At 43.4% G+C, this 19,145-nt stretch overlaps 1 protein-coding gene across 1 annotated transcript in view; it reads left to right on the top strand.

The window, feature by feature from the left end:
* CDH13 (cadherin 13) overlaps positions 1–19,145 on the top strand; it is a 984,218-nt gene that overhangs the window by 364,499 nt on the left and 600,574 nt on the right. The window contains exon 3 of the mRNA XM_045796090.2: positions 2,590–2,798. Within this exon, the coding sequence (XP_045652046.2) occupies positions 2,590–2,798 (209 nt within the window). The remainder of the gene's footprint in view (positions 1–2,589; positions 2,799–19,145) is intronic.

The following is a 19,145-nucleotide window of genomic DNA, read 5'->3' on the forward strand; positions in this document are numbered from 1 at the left end:
GACTCTCGTAGAGTGACTAAGAGTTAACAGGGTGAGGAAGGTGGGAAGTGACTTCTGCACAGAGGAAGCAATATGAGCAGGGGGGTGGGAGAATATAGTAGGTGTAGGCTGGTGCAGGGGTGAGTAATATGTGAGACACGGAGCGAGGCCAGAGGCCAGAGGGGAGGCCAATGGACACCTTAGCCATGGAGGACCTTAAGTGCTGGCATCATTTGCAAAGGGAAGCTGTAGTTGTATGCGACTAAGGTAGAGGCAAGTTGGTTCTATAGTTGTGATGGGAAGGTCCAAAGCTTTCTTTAAGGAGTAAGTCTTGATGTGGCCTTCCAGACCCCACATTTCCAGCTTATCTCCACTCTCTGCTCCTCATTTTCCTTGCTCTCTTTGCCTATCGCACTGGCTTATTTGCAATCCCCTGAATGCCACTGGACCTTTGCACATGTTGTGTCTCTTTCTGCCTGGAATAGGTCCCCTGTTACTTGTAAGGGTATTGAATTAATGTCTTTCTCTCTGACTATACTTCAACCCAGGTACTGTGTCCCTTTGCTCAACATTATAAACCCATCATCTAGCATAATATAGATTCCTAGTAAATATTTGTGGAAGGGAGTAGTGGAGGTGGGAAGGAAGATAGGAAGGAAAAGAAGGGAAAAGAAGAGACAGGCAGAACTAGAACCTCAGAAACGTTTGTATTTCCTCCCTCTTCCCCACTCCCCCCCAGTTCATTCTGTCTTCTTGGGTTCTTCCCAGGGGCCAGGGCCAGAACCAGCCAGCATCCTGGCAATCCAGCAGGCCCTGACATTTGTGCAATGTGCCTCCAGTAGATGAATGCTAACCGACAACAGTGAAACAACTTACGTGTCTCTCCTTCATAGTTCACCTCCAAAAACTGAAACCAGGCATGCCCAGTTAATCTTGGCTACCAAGATGGTCAGAGGAAGTGAGCAAGTGTCTGAGGACTACAGACTCCCAAGAGTCCACTTATGCGGCTGCACAAAGTTGTCCCTAAAGTTGGCTCGGGAGCCTGAAAGGTGTGGGAGACCCTGATGCAGAGGGGGCTCGAGGAGGCACCATGCGGTGCGCATCAGGGCTGGGCAGGAGCACAGCGGCAGGATTGAACTGGGTGTTCATGCCCTGGTCTTCAGGTTCTGACGGGACTTTAGGAGGGCTGTATTTTATATGAGGCTTTGTCTTTACTGAAACATGTAATTGTGAAAGGCCAATGGACCAGGGCTCAAATGTTGGTTTCATCATTTACAAACTGTGGCGGGGGTGGGGGGAGGACCTCCTTTGCTCTCTCTGAGCTTCAGTTACCTTATCTATAAACTGGGGTCAAAAAAGTACCTCATTCGTTGTACAGATTAAATAAGATAATGCATGTAAAATGCTTAACACTTAGCCTCGCGTGTGGAAATTGTTCAATTCACATTAGCTATTATCATTATCAGCTAATATGGTTATTATCACCTTAAGAATTATCTCCCAGAATAGAAAGATCAGCTTAGTTCATCAAATATTTATATGGCTTTAACAGTGTGCTCAGACCAAGGTGGATGTTGTCACCAAAGACACGCAAGAAAGTTCCCTGTAGCAATATTTTGAGAGCCCCAAACTGCACATAGCTCCGACGCCCATCAAGAGTCGAATAGGTAAATTCATTATAGCCACATACTGGAATACTACACAATGGTTAGGATTAACTGCTGTGACTCACAGACACATGGCTGAATCTCCCAGACATAGTATTGAGTGGAAGAATCCAGACACAAGAGAACACGCAGTGGATGATCCCATTTGTATGAAGGGCAAACACAGGTGGAACAGACCTGTGGTGTTAGAAGTCAGCATCGTGCAGCCTTCAAGGAGGAGGCTGGGGATTGTGCTCAGGAGGGAGGGGAAGAGGAGGGTTGGTAGTATTTTGTGTCTGGGCCCAGGCCCTGGGTGTATGGGTGTGCCCACTTTACGAAAATCAAGTTGTACATTCTGATTTATGTGCTTTCTCTATATCTGTGTTATGCTTCAGTTAAAGGTTTGCTGAACAAACAAGCCTGTTCAGCAGAGAGCTAAGAAAACAAAAGTGGGGTGAGGAAAGAAAGCAAGCAGTATAATTCTGTGCTTGCCCACAAGAACAGCTGCTTTTCTTATTCCTTCCCATACACGACTTAGCCATTCAACTATAGGAATTTTGTCTGCATCTATCCCGCCACTGCCTTAATCCGGGCCAGGCATCATTGGTACAACACCAGACTAATTGGTTTTCTTGGCCTCTCTTCTCTCCAAACCATTCTCTGGAACCCAGAGCTGTTATCTTAAAAGATCCTGTTTGTGTCTGCGTCCTTGGTGCTTAGCACCTGCCTGGAACATGGGAGGTCATCAAGGACAGATCTAGATTGAATGAAGTTCCCCAAAACAATCAAAGCCAGAGGGCTACAAGGGGATGCTGTGGGATAAGGGGAAGCATTTGTAGATCTGGGTGGGGAGGAGTAACTCACGTTTAACGGTCAGAGATTTCTCCAGCACCAAGCTGCCCAACCTACTCACACTTTCTGTTTTTGTTCATCTGTTTTGTTTTGTTTTGTTTTGTTTCATCAGTGACCTTCAGTGACTGCAAGGGAAACAACAAGCTACACTATGAGGTCTCAAGCCCATACTTCAAGGTGAACAATGATGGCAGCTTATTTGCCCTGAAAAACATAACTGCAGTGGGCAAGACTCTGTTCGTCCACGCCCGGACTCCCCATGCAGAAGACATGGCAGAACTCGTGATTGTCGGGGGGAAAGACATCCAGGGCTCCTTGCAGGTAACACAGCTGTTTGGGATAAACTGGGTCCACAGAGGAGCACTGGGGTCTATTAGGTCTTATACGGAAAATAGTTCTTGGGTTTATTATTGGCCAAGACTTTTTTGTTGTTACAAATGACAAAAACTCAACTCAAAAAACTATTGGGGGGAGGTGGTGGTGGTATGTGAGAAATTATTGGCTAATGTGGCAAATATTTCAGAATAACTCTGCCTTCGGGCATGGCTGTGTACCGGTGCCCAGATACATCAGCTTTGATCCTTACCCATTTTGTGGTTCTAGTTTCCTTCTGTTGGCTTCACTCTTAGACAGTCACATCCCTTTCTGCCTTCCAACGTGATCTCAGCAGCTCTACTTCATTTCCCCAGCCTGAAGTCCCCCGAGAGAGCACCTCTTCCTGATAATGCCAATGAATGCTTGAAATCAAATCTCACTGACTCTCCTTAGATCATGTGTCCATCCCAGAACCAGTCACTGTGTCCATTGGGTAGCAATGCTCTAGTTGGCTAAGTCTGAGTCACTCATCTTATTCTGAAGCCAGGGTGGAGTCAGCCCCACCTAAAACATATGGGAGGAGAGTGCAAGGTGGTTTCTCAAAGTAAATTAGCATGCTGTTATCTGAGGATGGGAAATGGTACTTGGGCAGGCGAGAACATGGTGGCCCACTATAATTGTAGAGCAAGGCAGCCATTGCATATGACACTGATACTTTGCCATGCCCTGGTGCCCATTCCTTTCCAGATACACACACATGCTGGTCCCTGCATCTGTGCACATGTTTACACACATTCAGAATGCTACCAACTGCCCTTTAGACTTCCTGATTATATCACCGAGACTTTTTGCCACCATGTACTCACCTACTCCTTCATCAAGAGCTTCCGGTTTCTTGATAGAAAGGAAAGGCATATAGCAAGACCCTGATGAAACAGTAACAATAACAATGGTGTGTCCCCAGCTAGGTGTGGTTAGCCTTTGTGCCTGCTTGATGGTTTGCTCTTACCCAGTTTTTCAAATCCTGATTCTTGCTGCCTTTCTCCATCTGCCACTCTCCCCATAATCTTGTTTTATCTGCTAATTTTGTTCAGTGGTGGAGGGTGGGGGATGGCGCGAACACTGTTTCTACAGCTGGGGAGCAGAGACAGAGACTGTGTGATCTTGAAAGAATCATAAAACTTCTTTATCTTCAGACTGAAGGGATGAAGCAGCCTGGGATGGCAAATAAGTGGTGTGTGCATTGCCCCATTCTGTCACCATACTCATGGCAGATATTGCTAATTATCCCTGACTTGACCTGAGTATCTTTCCCAATACAGTACTTCTGGAAGCAACTATCAATTGATCATTCAGAGATGTTTCCAGGGATGGAATATATTCGCCATCCCTAGACCAGACAGACTCCACAATTCCCCTTCCTATCTGTGAATCTGTGAGTTAAGGGTAGATAGCAAGCTAAAAAATGAATCCGCAGTGTGCCACTGATATTTTCAAAGAAAATAAGATATTGATGAATACATCCAGTGTGGAAACCCACTGACACCACAAAAGCAAGCTTTTCTCTTACTTAGCCGTGGTCATTTTCACAGCATCTCACTAACTTGTGATATAAATGACTTGGTAAATATCTAAAGTAACAAAATTGCTGGGATGTGCAGCACAAAGTGCTCCTTAGGAACAAGTAAATGGTACAGAGACTCACATAAGGGGGTTTGCATGTGTGATGGGATGTATTTAGATGGACAGTGTTCATCGCGATTCATGGCTCATCTTTAAATCCAGAAAAGACAATGTCATACTGTTTAGCTTAAAGCAGAGCAGAGGGAATTCTGGGCACTTCTCAGGACAGATTCTACCTTGATAGGCTCCGAGACCTGGGGTTCACTATGAAGAGACTCAGTCTTGAAGAACTGGCCTCTTGAGTCCCAGAGAGACACCCTCCTGGAGGCTGGGCCCCTCAGAGCCATTTCTCATTCATCTCTGTCTGAGCACATTGCCCACAAAGCCTGGCTGCCATTGTGGCTTCTTATAAAGCCTGGTGGAGGCCGCTGCGCTGTTCACTTTGCTGGACCCCAGCAGAACGGGGCATTCCTCCCGCCTCCAGTAATTTCATGAGTTTTGAAAATAGGCCTTGTGAAGCTGCCCAGATGTGTCTGTAATAATAAAAAAAAAAAAAACCCAAAAAATAAAAAGAAAATAAAAGATAGGAAAACAATATAGCTAGCCAAAGAATTCCTCCAAGGAGAACACAATCCTTAAAAGATATCCGTTTGGTGTTTTTGAGGCCCTACAATGTGCAGCCAAAAGGCCAGCTGCTAGAGAGGGGAAGCAATGAGCACCCAAGTCAGCGCCACTCGTGGGCGGGGAGGGAAAATGAACAAATATGTGGAAAAGGCACCAAGCAGGGCAGCAAGGCCGAGTGCTGCTCTGTGCCTTTAGAGACAGGTTGGGCAGCAGAGGCTGGGCTGGTAGCACAGCCAGGGCGTCCATGGCCCTCACTGTCTGCTGGGGGCTACCCTCATGGGACCCAAATGCTGACTCGTTAATCTGCCCCACTGCCTGTGAGGCATGTGCTACTGTTCTCACTTTACAGATAGGGGAAACTGAGGGCATAGAGGCAAGTGAGAAATTGTATTATTTACTGGGACCCTCTAAAGTATTTGCATCTCAGTGTGTGCTTTCATGTCCATTGTTTTTAACCCTCACCACCCCCAACCCCGGCGCAGCTGCTGACTTCACCCCTTCCTCCAGATGTGAAACTTTGGCCAAGATCCCCTAGCTTGAAATTGGCAGAAATGAGATTGAGATCTGGCCTTTCCATCCAAACATCCACTCTCTTTTCCACCCATGGGTCCATAGATGAGGGCATGAGTCTGAGCAATACAGTAGCAATGGAAGAAACCAACAAATAGAAGGTGTGGTTTGAAGGAGGAAAGAGCCAGGATTTAGTGTTTAGTTGGGTCCAAGCTGTGGAGGCTAGGACGATGGAAGTGGATTGGACCAGTCAGAAAAGGTGCTTGTTTAGTCAGGCTTGGATGTGTTGAGTTGGTAGCTACTGGGAACATCTTGACAGAGATGATAGAGAATATAGGAATAGGTCTTAGGGTAAACACTTAGGGGAAGAACAGTATGGTGGTAGGCCTTTGGCTTTGGTGTTGAACTTAAGTGGGTTCAAATTTCCACTCCACCGCCTATGATTGTGACTTTGGACAAGCCACCCAACTCCCTAAACTTCAACATCCTTATCTATGAAACAAGGGTAAGAATAGTCTGCATCATAGAATCATTCTATTGGGCACAGCACAGAACACCAGGAGACCCATCCCAACAATGGTACCATATTGGAACCTCTAGAGAAAGGATAGGTACTGGGAGTTAAGTCACCTCACTGAGGCCAGGAGACAGAAGGTGGAGATTAAGGGCAGGAGGAGAAATTGAAGCCAAAGGAAGAAAGAGAAGGTGTGCTCAGTGAGGGCAGTGGGGTAACCACAGAGTGGTATAGCAGTGGCTAATTTCACACCACTGCGTTTTGGAAGGAATGATTCACTAAGGTGAATGAAACCCCAGTAAAGCCCGGCTCAGCAGCCATAACTGAAGCTCAGATCTTTAATCACATGATGTGTCTCTCTTATTTTTAACCTGCTACCTGTGACCCCGTTTCACCCAGAAAGCCTAAACCTGTGAAGTCTAGTTGTTAATAGCTTAATTATAGACTCCCAAGCTGTCTCTGCATTTTGAATGGGCTGCCCAGAAGCTAGGAGCTGTCTATATGGGCAGTGAAAGATCACCTTGGACCGGAGAGGGCAGAGGAGCAGCTTAGTCCCCCGTGTTTTGACAGGGGAGGTGGGATTGGTATGGAAGGGCCCAGGCTTACCGTGCTTACAGGAGGGGTTTCTAGTCTGGGGAAGGTGATGATGAACTCCACTCAGGAAAGTATGTCTGGACAGACGGTAGCTTGTCCGCACTGAGTCTGCCGTCCTTCACTGCCTGACAGCGGTGAATGGGAAGACAGCAGAGTGCTTGCTTTTATTTATTTATTTTTACTTTGGATAGAGGGCTCCAAAGGTTTATATGGGCAAGCTCTGTTTCATTCCGTATGCATCTTAGGTAGAGATGTCTTTACCTGCTGTGCAAATGGGACTCATCAACCTCAATTTCACGTCTAGCATAAAAAAATTTTTTAAATCATCTTATTTATTTATTTTTTCTTTCTAACTTAAGAAATTGTAGCTTCTGTGACTGTAGATTATAGCAAGGAATACTGACATCAATTACAGAACTGGATGAAGTCAGTCTGGGAAGTAAGAACATCAGGGAGCTTGTAGAAATGTATTTTGAATTCCAGTTTGAGAGCTGAAAGAGACTGTGGCCACCAGCTTCATCTTGAAATGTGGGCGTTCACACTCTAAGCAGCTGTACCCGTGACCTGGACAGCTGGGTCCTCAAGAGTGGAGCAGGAGATGCGCAATGCAACAGGAGGGAGAGGTGTGGGGGCCTGCGGGCTGCGGGCTTGGGTCCAGCTCTCACACTGAGGCTGAGTCTTAAATGCAAATATGATCACTTTCCACCTTGCTTAATGGGACCTTGCTTGCTCATCAGCCCACCTGGCCCCTGGGATAATAGTCTGTCACCTTCATAGTTGCCTGAAGAGGCTCTTCACTGTCTAGCCTGGCTGGTCTCTGCCGCCTTCCCTCAAGTCTGGTTCCTTTCATCTGTCGGTGGGTTGACCTACTGAACTGCTTGACCTCCAAGAGCTTCCCTGCTCCCTGGGCCAAAGGAGGGTCTCCCTTGGTAGCAATGGTTCCACTTCTTCGTGGCCTTCTTCTCAGTTTGCAAATTTTGCATTTATTTCAGGTGTTTAAAGTCGGGCTCCCTGATAAGACTGTATAAGCTCCCTGGAGGCAGGAATGTAGTCTGTTTCCTTCCTATTTCCTTCCTCCCTCCCTTCCTTTCTTCTTTCCTTACCGTGTTCTTTTCTGATGTGTCCATGGCTCTATCCCTAGCACCCAGCACAGTGCCTGACATATATTTGGTGTTCAGTGAATGTCTTTTGAATAAATGCCTGAGTCGAATGCACGATACCTTTCACAGCACTCCCTGCACTGAACTCTGGGCTCATCACTCCAGTACCAAACCACTGTGGTTTCTTGAATTGGCCAAGCTCTCCTTCCCATTCATGCTGGCTGCTCCTGTGTCTGGATTATGCCCCCTTGCTATAGCCCCACTGTCCCCATGGCCAGCACCAACTGACATGGCTAGCTCCTTTGATACTTCTGGACCTGCCAAGATCTCCCTTCCTTAGGGACACCTCTCTGACTGTTCCCCCCAGATCATTAAGTGTTTTTTCCTCCATGTTCCTCATAGAACCCTGACTGGCTCCCCGATGATGGCACTAAATTTTAACTGGCTGATTTATTTGTGCTGGTTCCCATCTCCGTTCTGAACTCCTGAACTCAGGGACCTGGCCTCCATGATGCCTTGATTCCCAGCGCTGCACTTACCACCTCTGCTCCAGTTCCCTCAGCTGTAAAATGGGTTCACAGCAGTATCAACTTCATAAATATGTCGTGAGGATTAAATGACATTTAGGACAGTGCCCAGCACAAAGTAAGTGCCATGAACATGCCAGTAATTCCTCATCACTCTATCATCAAAGCCAGACTATAATAAATGCTTGGCGAGTGAGCCTGGCAAATCAAGACAGCCCAGCCCTCCCACCCCTGCCCATCATGACCAAATTCTATCTGGTCTACCACCTGTGGGGAATTTAGAATACCACGTGAACTGGAATCATTATCATTTCCCTCCTCAGGTGTCCACTGGGTGTGAAACACTGATGAGTCTTCCAGGACTCTTCTTTTCTATGGGTCCACTTAATAAACACCAAGCGACTTGGCAGTATTTAGAAGTTAATTATGACCCATTTACACTTGTTCACTAGAAGTCAATACATGGTGTTCTGAGTAAAGGGAAACTGGTCTCTGAATGAAGTTGCTTCATTAAATGCAGAAAAATTATTTCCCCCCTTTTTTCCCCCAATTATGACATTCTCCCCAAAATAAAATGCATAGAGAAGGTTATGACAGACACTGAGAAAGCTAAATGTAAGGCTTGTTTATCTTGGTAGATCACCATCACTTGTAAACTCTTCATTTAAAAGACATAAATTTGGCTCCTAATCCAGTTTCAAGAATTAGGATGGAAATAGTTCCAAAAAAATAAAATGAAAGGAGCAATCAGAAGAAGGAACAACTTGGGAGGAAAGAGTTGTGTTTTGTTTCTAATGTTTAAAATAAAAATATAAAACATGTCATTGCTTGCTCAGCTGCCGGTGTTAATATTGCTGCTAATTCTGTGTCTCGGCCCTGGTGGGGATCAGGGCGTGTGAGTCCAGGGCTTGTGGAAGCTCGGGTTCCACCCGTTGCGTGCCTCGAGGCATTGTGGGTCTGGGGGCTCTAGAGCAGCGGCTGGGTCTACTGTCCCTGCATGTGTGCATGCTCTGTAACATTTAGCTGAGCTGTGCGTGATATAAAGGGGGGCCCGGAATGACCTCTAATCACACATTTAATACTTGCCAGTCATGTGGCTCTGAAAAGTCACCCAAACCCTTTGAGGTGGTTTTCTTATCTGTGAAACAGTGGCTATATGTATACCCCAGCCTTGTTTAGATGCCAGCGTGGGGTATACAAAAAAAAAAATTTTTTTTAATATCATGCCTAGCCCAGTGCTAACAGAGGGTCTCAGTCATAGACTGGTGACTTCACTGAAGTATGCGGTGAGTTGCTATCACCTCTGTATATTTCTTGCCCATCTTTCCTGATCTCATACATTCTAGACAAAAATATTTTTGCACATGTGTTACTGAGATTAACTCCAATTTTTATCAACTCTGAGCCAACCATTTGAATCCTGTCTGCTTTGGCCATTATGCCATCTAACCTTCCAGGCCCCTGTCATGCCGCACAGAGGGAACTTGACTTCATTCCCTTAAAGCATCCCTGAGAATGTGAGCCACCAGCTTATGGTAATGGCCTTGTTTCAAGATCTTATCACATTGACTGGGAGTGGCTTAAAGTCTGCCAAGCTGGTCAATGGTATCGATCTCACTCCCATGAAATATGTTTTACAACCATTGCAGTGGAGAACCAATCTGGACATTTACACTGGCCATAAAGAAATGAGGAATGAAAGCTGCGGGTAGGCTCCGATTTAACATGTGTGGTAACTTCGAAACCCTGCGGGGGATCACTCTGCATGGCAAAAGCCTCCCCAGTTACTGTTAGGAGAATTAGTGTCCATTTGACTGTCACCCAAATTAGGGAAAATATATAGCGTGAAAGTTATGGTACAGATCCAAGAATTGGATCTAGAGTAAGGTATTAGGCTATTACATTTTGACACATGCCTAAATTGTTCTGTTTATGATTCTTAGCTCTGGGATACTATTCAAATACAGATAAAAAGATGTCCTTTGATTCATTAATTTAAGTATATAACAGATTGCTTTGTGGATCAGAACTAAGAAAACTGTATACTGAAGATTAATTTAATTGAAATGCTTGGGGAAAAATAACTGATCCCACAGAAAGTCTACATTATTAAAAACAGCTTCCTTTTGGCTTGTGAAAACTCAAGATTTCATGTTGTGCAGCAGCATGGTCCAACAGAAAAATCATGTGAGCCATATATGTAATTTTAAGTTTCCTTATAGTAACACATACATACACACACCCAATATATACATATGGGGTTAAATTTCATAAACATAGATTGTGTGTGTGTGTGTGAGTTTAACCCAACATATATATAAAACCCTATATACATGTATATAATACATAATTTCTTTAAGATATTATCATGTCAACAAGTAATCAGTGTGAACATTATTTATGAAATTTTATACTTTCCTATTTATACTAAACACTTATTCAATGTACGTTTTCCACTTACAACACATCTTAATGTAGATTAGCTAGATTTTTTTTTTTTTAAGATTTTATTTATTTATTTGACAGGGAGACAGCCAGAGAGAGAGGGAACACAAGCAGGGGGAGTGGGAGAGGAAGAAGCAGGCTCACAGTGGAAGAGCCTGATGCGGGGCTCGATCCCATAACGCCGGGATCACGCCCTGAGCCGAAGGCAGACGCTCAACAACTAAGCCACCCAGGCGCCCCTAGATTAGCTAGATTTTAAGTGCTTAATGGCCACGGGTGGCAAATGTCTTCCAGTGGGACAGGGCTTCCCTGGAGTTCTCCAGAGACGTTTATGTATTTTGAAAGAGGGAGGGAAAGAGTCATTTGCTGAGTGCCTACTGAATTTAGGGCATAGTCTTAGATGCTCTCACGCATACGTCTGTTTCTCTGATCCTCACAGCCACCCTGTGCCATTGGTGGTCCGGTTTCTTCCCTGCAGATGTGGAAGGACCCCAAGTTCAGAGAGGTTGAGTCCTTTAGCTAATGTCAGCATTTGCAGCAGGCGGCAGAGCTGGGAGCTGGGCCTGGGCCTTCTGATTTTCTCTAGTCACTGCTATTTTGGTAATACTGACATTTACAACAGAACTGGTGCTTTTCTCTTCTCCTGTAAAGACGATGAAATGACATAGAAAAATTAAAAAGTGGTTAGAAATAAAAAAACTGAATGCAGAGCTGAGCAAAACTCCTAAAGGAATTTGAGGTAGGTGGACAAGTCCTGTGTTGTCATGACACTTTTTAAAAACTTTCCTCATGAATAGAATCTCTGGAGAAAGAAGCTTACGGCAACAACACAAGGTTTCCCACATGTAAATGTCTCTTCGGCTGCAAGTTGCTGTTATTTCAGACTTGATCTCATTCACCTTCATTGTCCTGGAGTCTGGGGGAACTGCCTACCTTTATATTTTTTAATTATAATTTAAAATGTTGTTTTCATACGCATTCTATAGATTTGATCCTCACAACAGTGGCTTGAAGCAGATGGTGTTACTCGTGTTTTATGAGTCAGGAAACTGAGACTCTAAGAAGCAGGAGGGTAGCTCTCAGGTCCAAGAGCCGGTCAAGCGGCGCCCTCAGTATTCCGGTCCACAGTGAATCCGTGGGTCCTGTGTTCTAGCCACAGCTTGCTTTCTACCAGCTGCATGGGCCTTTTCAAGTAAAAGCAATAGAGCATCATCAGAGATCAGCTTTCACCTGGTATCTTGGATGGACTAAGATAATATGACGGAATGCACGTTTTTCTGGGTTCTCTGATATGCTTCTAACCTCCTACCTTTTCTTATTACCATAAATCAAGTATGAGTGTATTCTTACGTGTTAATATTGGGGTGATCACCTCTTTTCAAACCCCCCCTTACCTGGCACATGGAGATACTTGGTCACCACGGCTTTGTCAGTGTGGCTGCTCTCATCAGACATGAAATGGCATAGGAAAAGTCAAAGTGATTAGAAATCTTTCTTAAAAATACAGAAGCGAGGGGCGCCTGGGTGGCTCAGTCAGTTAAGCAGCTGCCTTGGGCTCAGGTCACGATCTCAGGGTCCTGGGATCGAGCCCCGTGTTGGGCTCCCTGCTCAGTGAGGAGTTTCCTTCTCCCTCTGTCTCTGCCCATTTCCCCCACTCATATCCTCTCTCTCTCTCTCTCAAATAAATAAATAAAATCTTTAAAAAGATAAAAAATAAATAAACGAAAATAAAAATGCAAAACCAAGTGAGAATCCTGAGGAAATCTTAGGTAAGTAGATAAGCCACATGTTGTCATGATGCTTTTTAAAAACTTCCCTTATGAATAGAACCTTTGGAAACACAACTTAATGGAAACAGAGCAACATTTCCAAATGTAAATGCGTCTAGGCCACTCTGTGAGAGTCTGATTTTCATTTCTGATTGAAACAAACAAAAACTCCACACAGCCTTTGGTATAGACCATAGATCGTCTCCATTTAGTTCTTTGGTCTCAATACTCAAAAATTAGGTAGGAAAGGACCAGGGAGAAGATGTACTATTCATTCTGTCCTTCTTCCCCCAGCACATGGGTCAGTCAGATGATAGGGTCTTCACCCAAACTTTTAAGACAGAAGCCTGAGCATTTGGAAAAAGTATTAAAGAAGAGCCTTACGGCCCCAGCCAACCTTCTCCTCTCATCCACCCGTGACTGATAGATGCCCGTGGGCTGTTGATGTGTGTGGCCAGGCTTAGTTCAGGATAAATGCCCGGGTGGCAACTCCTTCTAGGCCACACTGTCCATGCTGTTTGACCCTCAACTCAGCTGCTTCAGGCAAAGCCAAGTGTGGTGTCAAGGGGTCACACAAACAGGAAGAATTTCCACCTGTGTCCGCAGTCTATTCTCATCAGTGTTTGTCTTTTTCCTGGCTCCTGTAACAGAAATAGAACTCCTCAACTCTGTCCCCCCTAGGGGTGCTACAACAACAACAACAAGAGTACCTACATCCTCCTGGGGTCCAGGTGGGGCCGGATATTTTCATTTGCTGGACTGCTTCTATCTGTCTTAATAAGGCAAGAGATAGCAACAATCATAAAGCAAATATTATGTGTGTGTGGCCATCCAAGTATGATGATGTTTTTTATTTTTTACAAAAAAGTAGATTTTTGTTAACACCTGCCCTTCTTTCTCTGCCATGCAAAAAAAAATCAATTCTTCAAAAAAAGTACTTTAAGTAATACCCCATCTACAGTCTCAGAATTGAACACATCTGTGGACTCACACATAGCAGAGAAAATTCACATGCTGACAAAGATGGCATCTTAACGCTCTTGGCAAGTCTCAGTCTCCAGACTGGTGACTCTGGCCAGTTAAACAGAGAAAGAGCTTCCTGAGGGGGATGGAGTAAAACAAACATTCCAGAGCTGCCCAAGGCCAAAAGGGCTTAAAAAATTTGAGACTGTTGTCCAAGCAAATTCTAAAACATCCTCCATGAATGAGAGGCACCCTTCGGTAGGACTGAGCTTACTGCTCTGACCCTGTTGACCCCGGTGATTTCCCTCCAGCCTTCTTGTAATTCAGAAGGGGCAACTGTGGGATTTTCCCTTCTGTTCAATGTCTCCTCCACCAGTAATAGAAAACTGGACCGAAGATCCAAGAGGGGATTCTTCCTTCCCCTGATGTCTACACAACTTCTCCTGCCTTCCAGCTCTCTATGGAAATCAGATAGCTCCTCCAATTTTCCATCTTTTTGCAGTAAATCCTTTTAACAAATGGTGTGCATTGTCGACCAACCCCTCAATATATCAGAAAAATTGGGCTTCTGTTGACAGAAACATTTTACAAATCTTTTCCTTTGAAGTTACAAAGGTATAAACAATGGTAGTACTCCAAGAGACCCATGGAATGGTCCGAATAACCTAACCAGGCTTTTCCTGAAGACTGCCTCCTGCCCAGCACTCTTACCAGATGTCTGTGAGTGCCACTATTTTTTTTTTTCAAGCCAGTGCTGGGAGATTTAAGATAGCGAATCAGGATGCATTGTTTTCTTCCTTTCACTGTCCATTCTCACAAACCCCAGTTAACACACATAATTGAGGGTCGACTGCTTTTTTATTCCAAGTTTCGTATTCAATTTGGAGCTTGTTAGCAAAGCCTAAGCCCTAAAAGCATGACCATTAGTCTTTCTGCCTTGTTTTCTTATGATTTCCTCTTTCACGCAGACCTTTGGATAATATTTTCTCTAAAGAGGCAAAAAAGAAAGTTACGAAAAAAGATCCAGAAACTGAATCAAAGAAAAATCAATGAAAATAATAATAGTAATCCCCCCCCATTTTTTTTTTCAAATTCTATGTAAGTCTTACTATTTTGGTGTTGGTTTATAAGGTAAAATAAAATTATGTGCTCCATAAGGATAGAAGCTGTAACTGACTTGCTCATTGCTATGAATCTAGTACTTAACCATAACACCTGGCACTGAATACGCTCTTATTGAATGAGTAAACAAATGCTAGAAATGGGATGGATATTGATGTTAATAATGCTGATCATAGCCAGCATTTATGTAGCTCTAACTTGGTTCCAGGCACCACTCTCAGTGCATTTCTTATGTTAAGTCATTTAATCTTTACAGAAACTGTATGGAACAGCTACTATTATCTTCATTTTACAGATGAATAAAGTAGGACTTGGAAAAGACCTCGATGCCCACAGTCCTACAACTTAGAGTATTTTGGAGCCATGCTTTGTGCTCAGACTCTTCAAAAAAGCATTTAACAAATCCTCTTGTACCTTTTTTGTCAAGATAGGGAAATATTTTTTTAATAATTTTTTTATTATATTATGTTAGTCACCATACAGTACATCCCTAGTTTTTGACATATAGGGAAATATGAACTGAATACTATTACCAAATATGAGTTAAGTAAACTCAGATTGGTTGAAGAGCTGCAACCAACAGTTCTAAAACATGATCCAGTCAGCCAAGAGCATGGTCTCTATGCATGCAGTCAATGGCCCTAGCTGATTGAGTTCATCCCCAGTGATGGAAATACAAATGTGAAGACATGTTTTTTAGTTTGTAATTCTCACAGCCCTGGGATCCTAACTGGATGATAGACTCAAGATTCAAAAACAATTCAAGTATCTGTAAGGATGGGCTGAAATTAGTAAGGCAATATCATTTGGTATAGATGTGAAGCCCCATTTATAGGCAAACAGATTTCTGGAAGAGAGGGTAGGGGTGAGGTGGAAAGGACTTGGTTGATGAGGCATTCACTCTTACGGAACCAAAGCGACTCCCTCTCTGCAGATTCCTGCCTTTATTGCTATCTGCAATTATTCACCTTTAATTTATTTCTCATCACCTTGAGCACAACTCCAAGACTTTCCCATTTGTCTTAAGCAATAAGCCCTACCCCATTGCCTACAATTTCCTGCAGCTGACCTTGCATTTCTCTACATATAAAGTTTCTCCAACTTGAGCTTTCCCAGTCCTTCTTCCATCTCTACCCACCTCTAGTCTTTTCCTTCCCTCACAGAGGAAGACAGGCTTTCCCTCTTTTTGACACATCCCTTCATTTGTGCTCTTGAAGCCACTCCTTTATGCTTCTGTTTTCATCACAAGCTGCCTTTTCTCTGTTATACCTTCCATTGTTTCCTCCTCTCGGAATCCTCCCCATCTTCAAACATGCTCAAATCTCCCCCGATTGAACAAATATCCCCCAAACCGTTGCACCTCTTATCACCACCCTTCCCTTCACCAATCTTCTTGAAAGCATAGTCTTCACTCAGCATCTCTTCTTGATCAAAAGTTCACACCTCAGTGCTCCAAAATGGGGCTCCTGCCCTCGACATTTTGGGGAAATTGTTCTCTTTGGAAGGTCATTGAAACTGAGCAGTGGATTTCCTGAGACTTTTTCTTAGTCCTAAGCCCACTTGAATTCTCTGAAGCATTTGGCAACTTATTTTTTATTTTGAAAAGTTTTATTTTATTGAAGTGAAATTCGTTTAACATAAAATTAACCATTTTAAGTGAACATATTAATGACATTTAATAATTCATGATGTTGTGCAACCACCACCTCCATCTGGTTCCAAAATACTTTATCATTCCTCCAAAAACCCTCTTACTCATTAAGTACTTGATCCTTACACCTCCCCACCTCCCCCAGTCCCTGCTACCACTAATCTACATTTTGTTTCTGAGAATTCCCCTGTTCAGGATATTTCACATAAATGAAATCATACAATATGATGACTGCTTCCTTCCACTTAGCATAGTGTCTCCAAGCTTCGTCCACATTGTAGCTGTGTCAGGGCTTCATTATTTTTCTTTATGGCTGAGTAATATAACTTTGTTCATAAGCTGTTTATCCATTCATCTGCTGATGGCCGTTTGGGCTGTTGCCACCTTTTGGCTATTGTGAATAGTGCCACTCTGAACATTCATGTGCAGTGTTTGTTGAAGTACTGGTTTTCAATCCTTTTATATTTATACCTAGGAGCGGTTGCTGGGCCATATGGTAATTCTGTGTTTAACTTTTTGAGGAACCACCAAACTGTTTTTCATAGTAGCAGGACCATCTTACATTCCCACCACAGCATTTGATAATTTTGAAATGCTCTCTTCTTTGCCTTCAAAAACACTATACTATCCTTGTTCTCCCACTCTTTCTATAGATGGCAACCCCTTATATTTTTCTCCTCTATCTCCTCTTCTTCCTCTTCCTGCCATAAGAGGTATCCATCATTTTTCTATTTCAATTCTCCTCTGCTGTTTTCTATCACTCTCGACAATCTCATGCAATTAGTGGCTTTAAATATCCCCTCTTTAAAAAATAAAAAATAAAAATAAATAAAAATAAATATCCCCTCTTTAGGATGTCTACAGATTCATGGCTCCATTTCTGACCTTGAGTTCTTCATTCCCACCTGCTACAAGGCATCTCCACCTGTATATTTTACTTGCCTCTCAAGATGTGTGTGTGTGTATTTGTATGCAAACACTTACTCTCATAAACTTCTAAACCTCACCTTCCTGGATTCTCTACTTCTTGCAATGCCATCCCTGTCTTCCCAGGCATCCAAGCTCCCAGCCTCAGATTTGTCTTTGATGTCCCATCACCTGAGCGGGCAGTGGCACTTCTCATTCTTTCTCTTTTCCAGTTTTTTTTTTTTGAAGATTTTGTTTATTTGTTTGAGAGAGAGAGAGACAGGGAGAGCGCACGAGCAGGGGGAGGTGCAGAGGGAGAAGCAGACTCACCACTGAGCAGGGAGCCTGACATGGGGCTTGATCCCAGGAACTTGGGATCACGACCTAAGCTGAAGGCAGACGCTTAACTGACTGACCCACCCAGGTGCCCCTTCCAGGTGGTTTTTACCCCTATACTCTTGTGCACTACAATAGCCACATTTGGTTTAGACATCATATCCTTTTATCTGGCCTATGACGGGGCATTATGAATGGCATCTCTCTTAAGTCTGACTTTCTCTCTTCCCTTGTGACCCAACCCACATGCCTATTACTGCTGATCTGTCTTCCCCAGGAACAGCTGGGAACATATCATGCCCCATTCAATGGCTACCAGGGACTTCTCTTGCCTACTGAGCAGCATTCAAATTGACCCCAAACTGGCTTTGTTATTTTCACCTATTACTGTTCCCCATCAATCCTGTGAGCCTCCCACCAAAGTAAGTGCTTATCCTCCATGTTCACTTAAATAATACGGTCTCAGGGCATCTGAGTGCCTCAAACAGTTAAGCATCCAACTCTTGGTTTCAGCTCAGGTCATGATCTCAGGGTCATGGGATCGAGCCCAGCGTCAGGCTCCATGCTCAGCAGTGAGTCTGCTTGGGATTTTCTCTCCCCCTCTTCCCTTCCCCCAACTTGCACTCTTTCTCTCTCTAAAACAAAATAAATAAGTAAAATCTTTAAAAAATTAATAATATGGTCTCTTCCACACCTGTCTTTCAGGAGGTGTAAATAGTTACCGTAGGTTTACTGTAATGAGAACCAGATTAGTATTTGTGATATTAGGGGAACCATTGACTTATTATTTAATAATGTCTACTGTAGCCTAACAAATGCTAAATGCCAACAGGTGAATGAGTTGCTATAGATTTCTTTTTTTTTTAATTCTATTTGTAGTTAATCATGGTGAAAATAATACTACAGAAACATGATATGCTTACAAGTCTTATAGGTTAAATAACTGACAATGGGTGTGGGGAGCTCTATAATCTGGATCTCATTAAATTTCTCACAGCCCTTTCCAACGTGCTCGGGTTGCCACTTAAAGTGAGATCTCTCGGGAGATCTCTGCTTATAGACCACAACAACCAGATGTGAGCCTCATTCTACCTACCATCAACGTAGCTGAGGGTTGACCTTACAGTACCTAGCACAGTATTTATTATCTCATTAAGAATGAGGTATTCAAGTTTCTGAGGGAGACTAAAACCCCAAATTGGGTTGTTTTTCCTGAGGGATACAGCTCTAACACTTCTTTCTTTCTTTGATTTATTTAGACTATGGCTTCTTTGGTCAGCCATTTAGGGTGTGTGTGTGTGTGTGTGTGTGTGTGTGTGTGTGTGTGTGTGTTCTTGTTTATTTATTTATTTATTTTTGGTTAACTCTGTCCTGGTGATGCTAATGCACTCCTGTCATGTGGAAATGAGAATAATTCAGATATTGTAAGAGAAGGAAAATGGTTAGATAAATTAAAAGCATGAATAATTTATGGAGAAATAATTCAAGCAGCTAACTATATTGTTCATTCTCTGCTTAGTTCATGAATGATCCATATGCCAAGTCCATACGAGTTAATGTTTATTTCTAGAAACCTTTACCAAAATGAGCAAGTAGTAGTAAATGCCTCATTATCCTTTCAGAGTGCCTAATGATACATTATTTTCTGTTATAAAACCTCAAGGTTTCT

Source organism: Ursus americanus, chromosome 21, assembly GCF_024610735.1.
Source record: "Ursus americanus isolate L20-20 chromosome 21, mUrsAme1.1.p, whole genome shotgun sequence".
Classification (NCBI taxonomy): Eukaryota; Metazoa; Chordata; class Mammalia; order Carnivora; family Ursidae; genus Ursus; species Ursus americanus.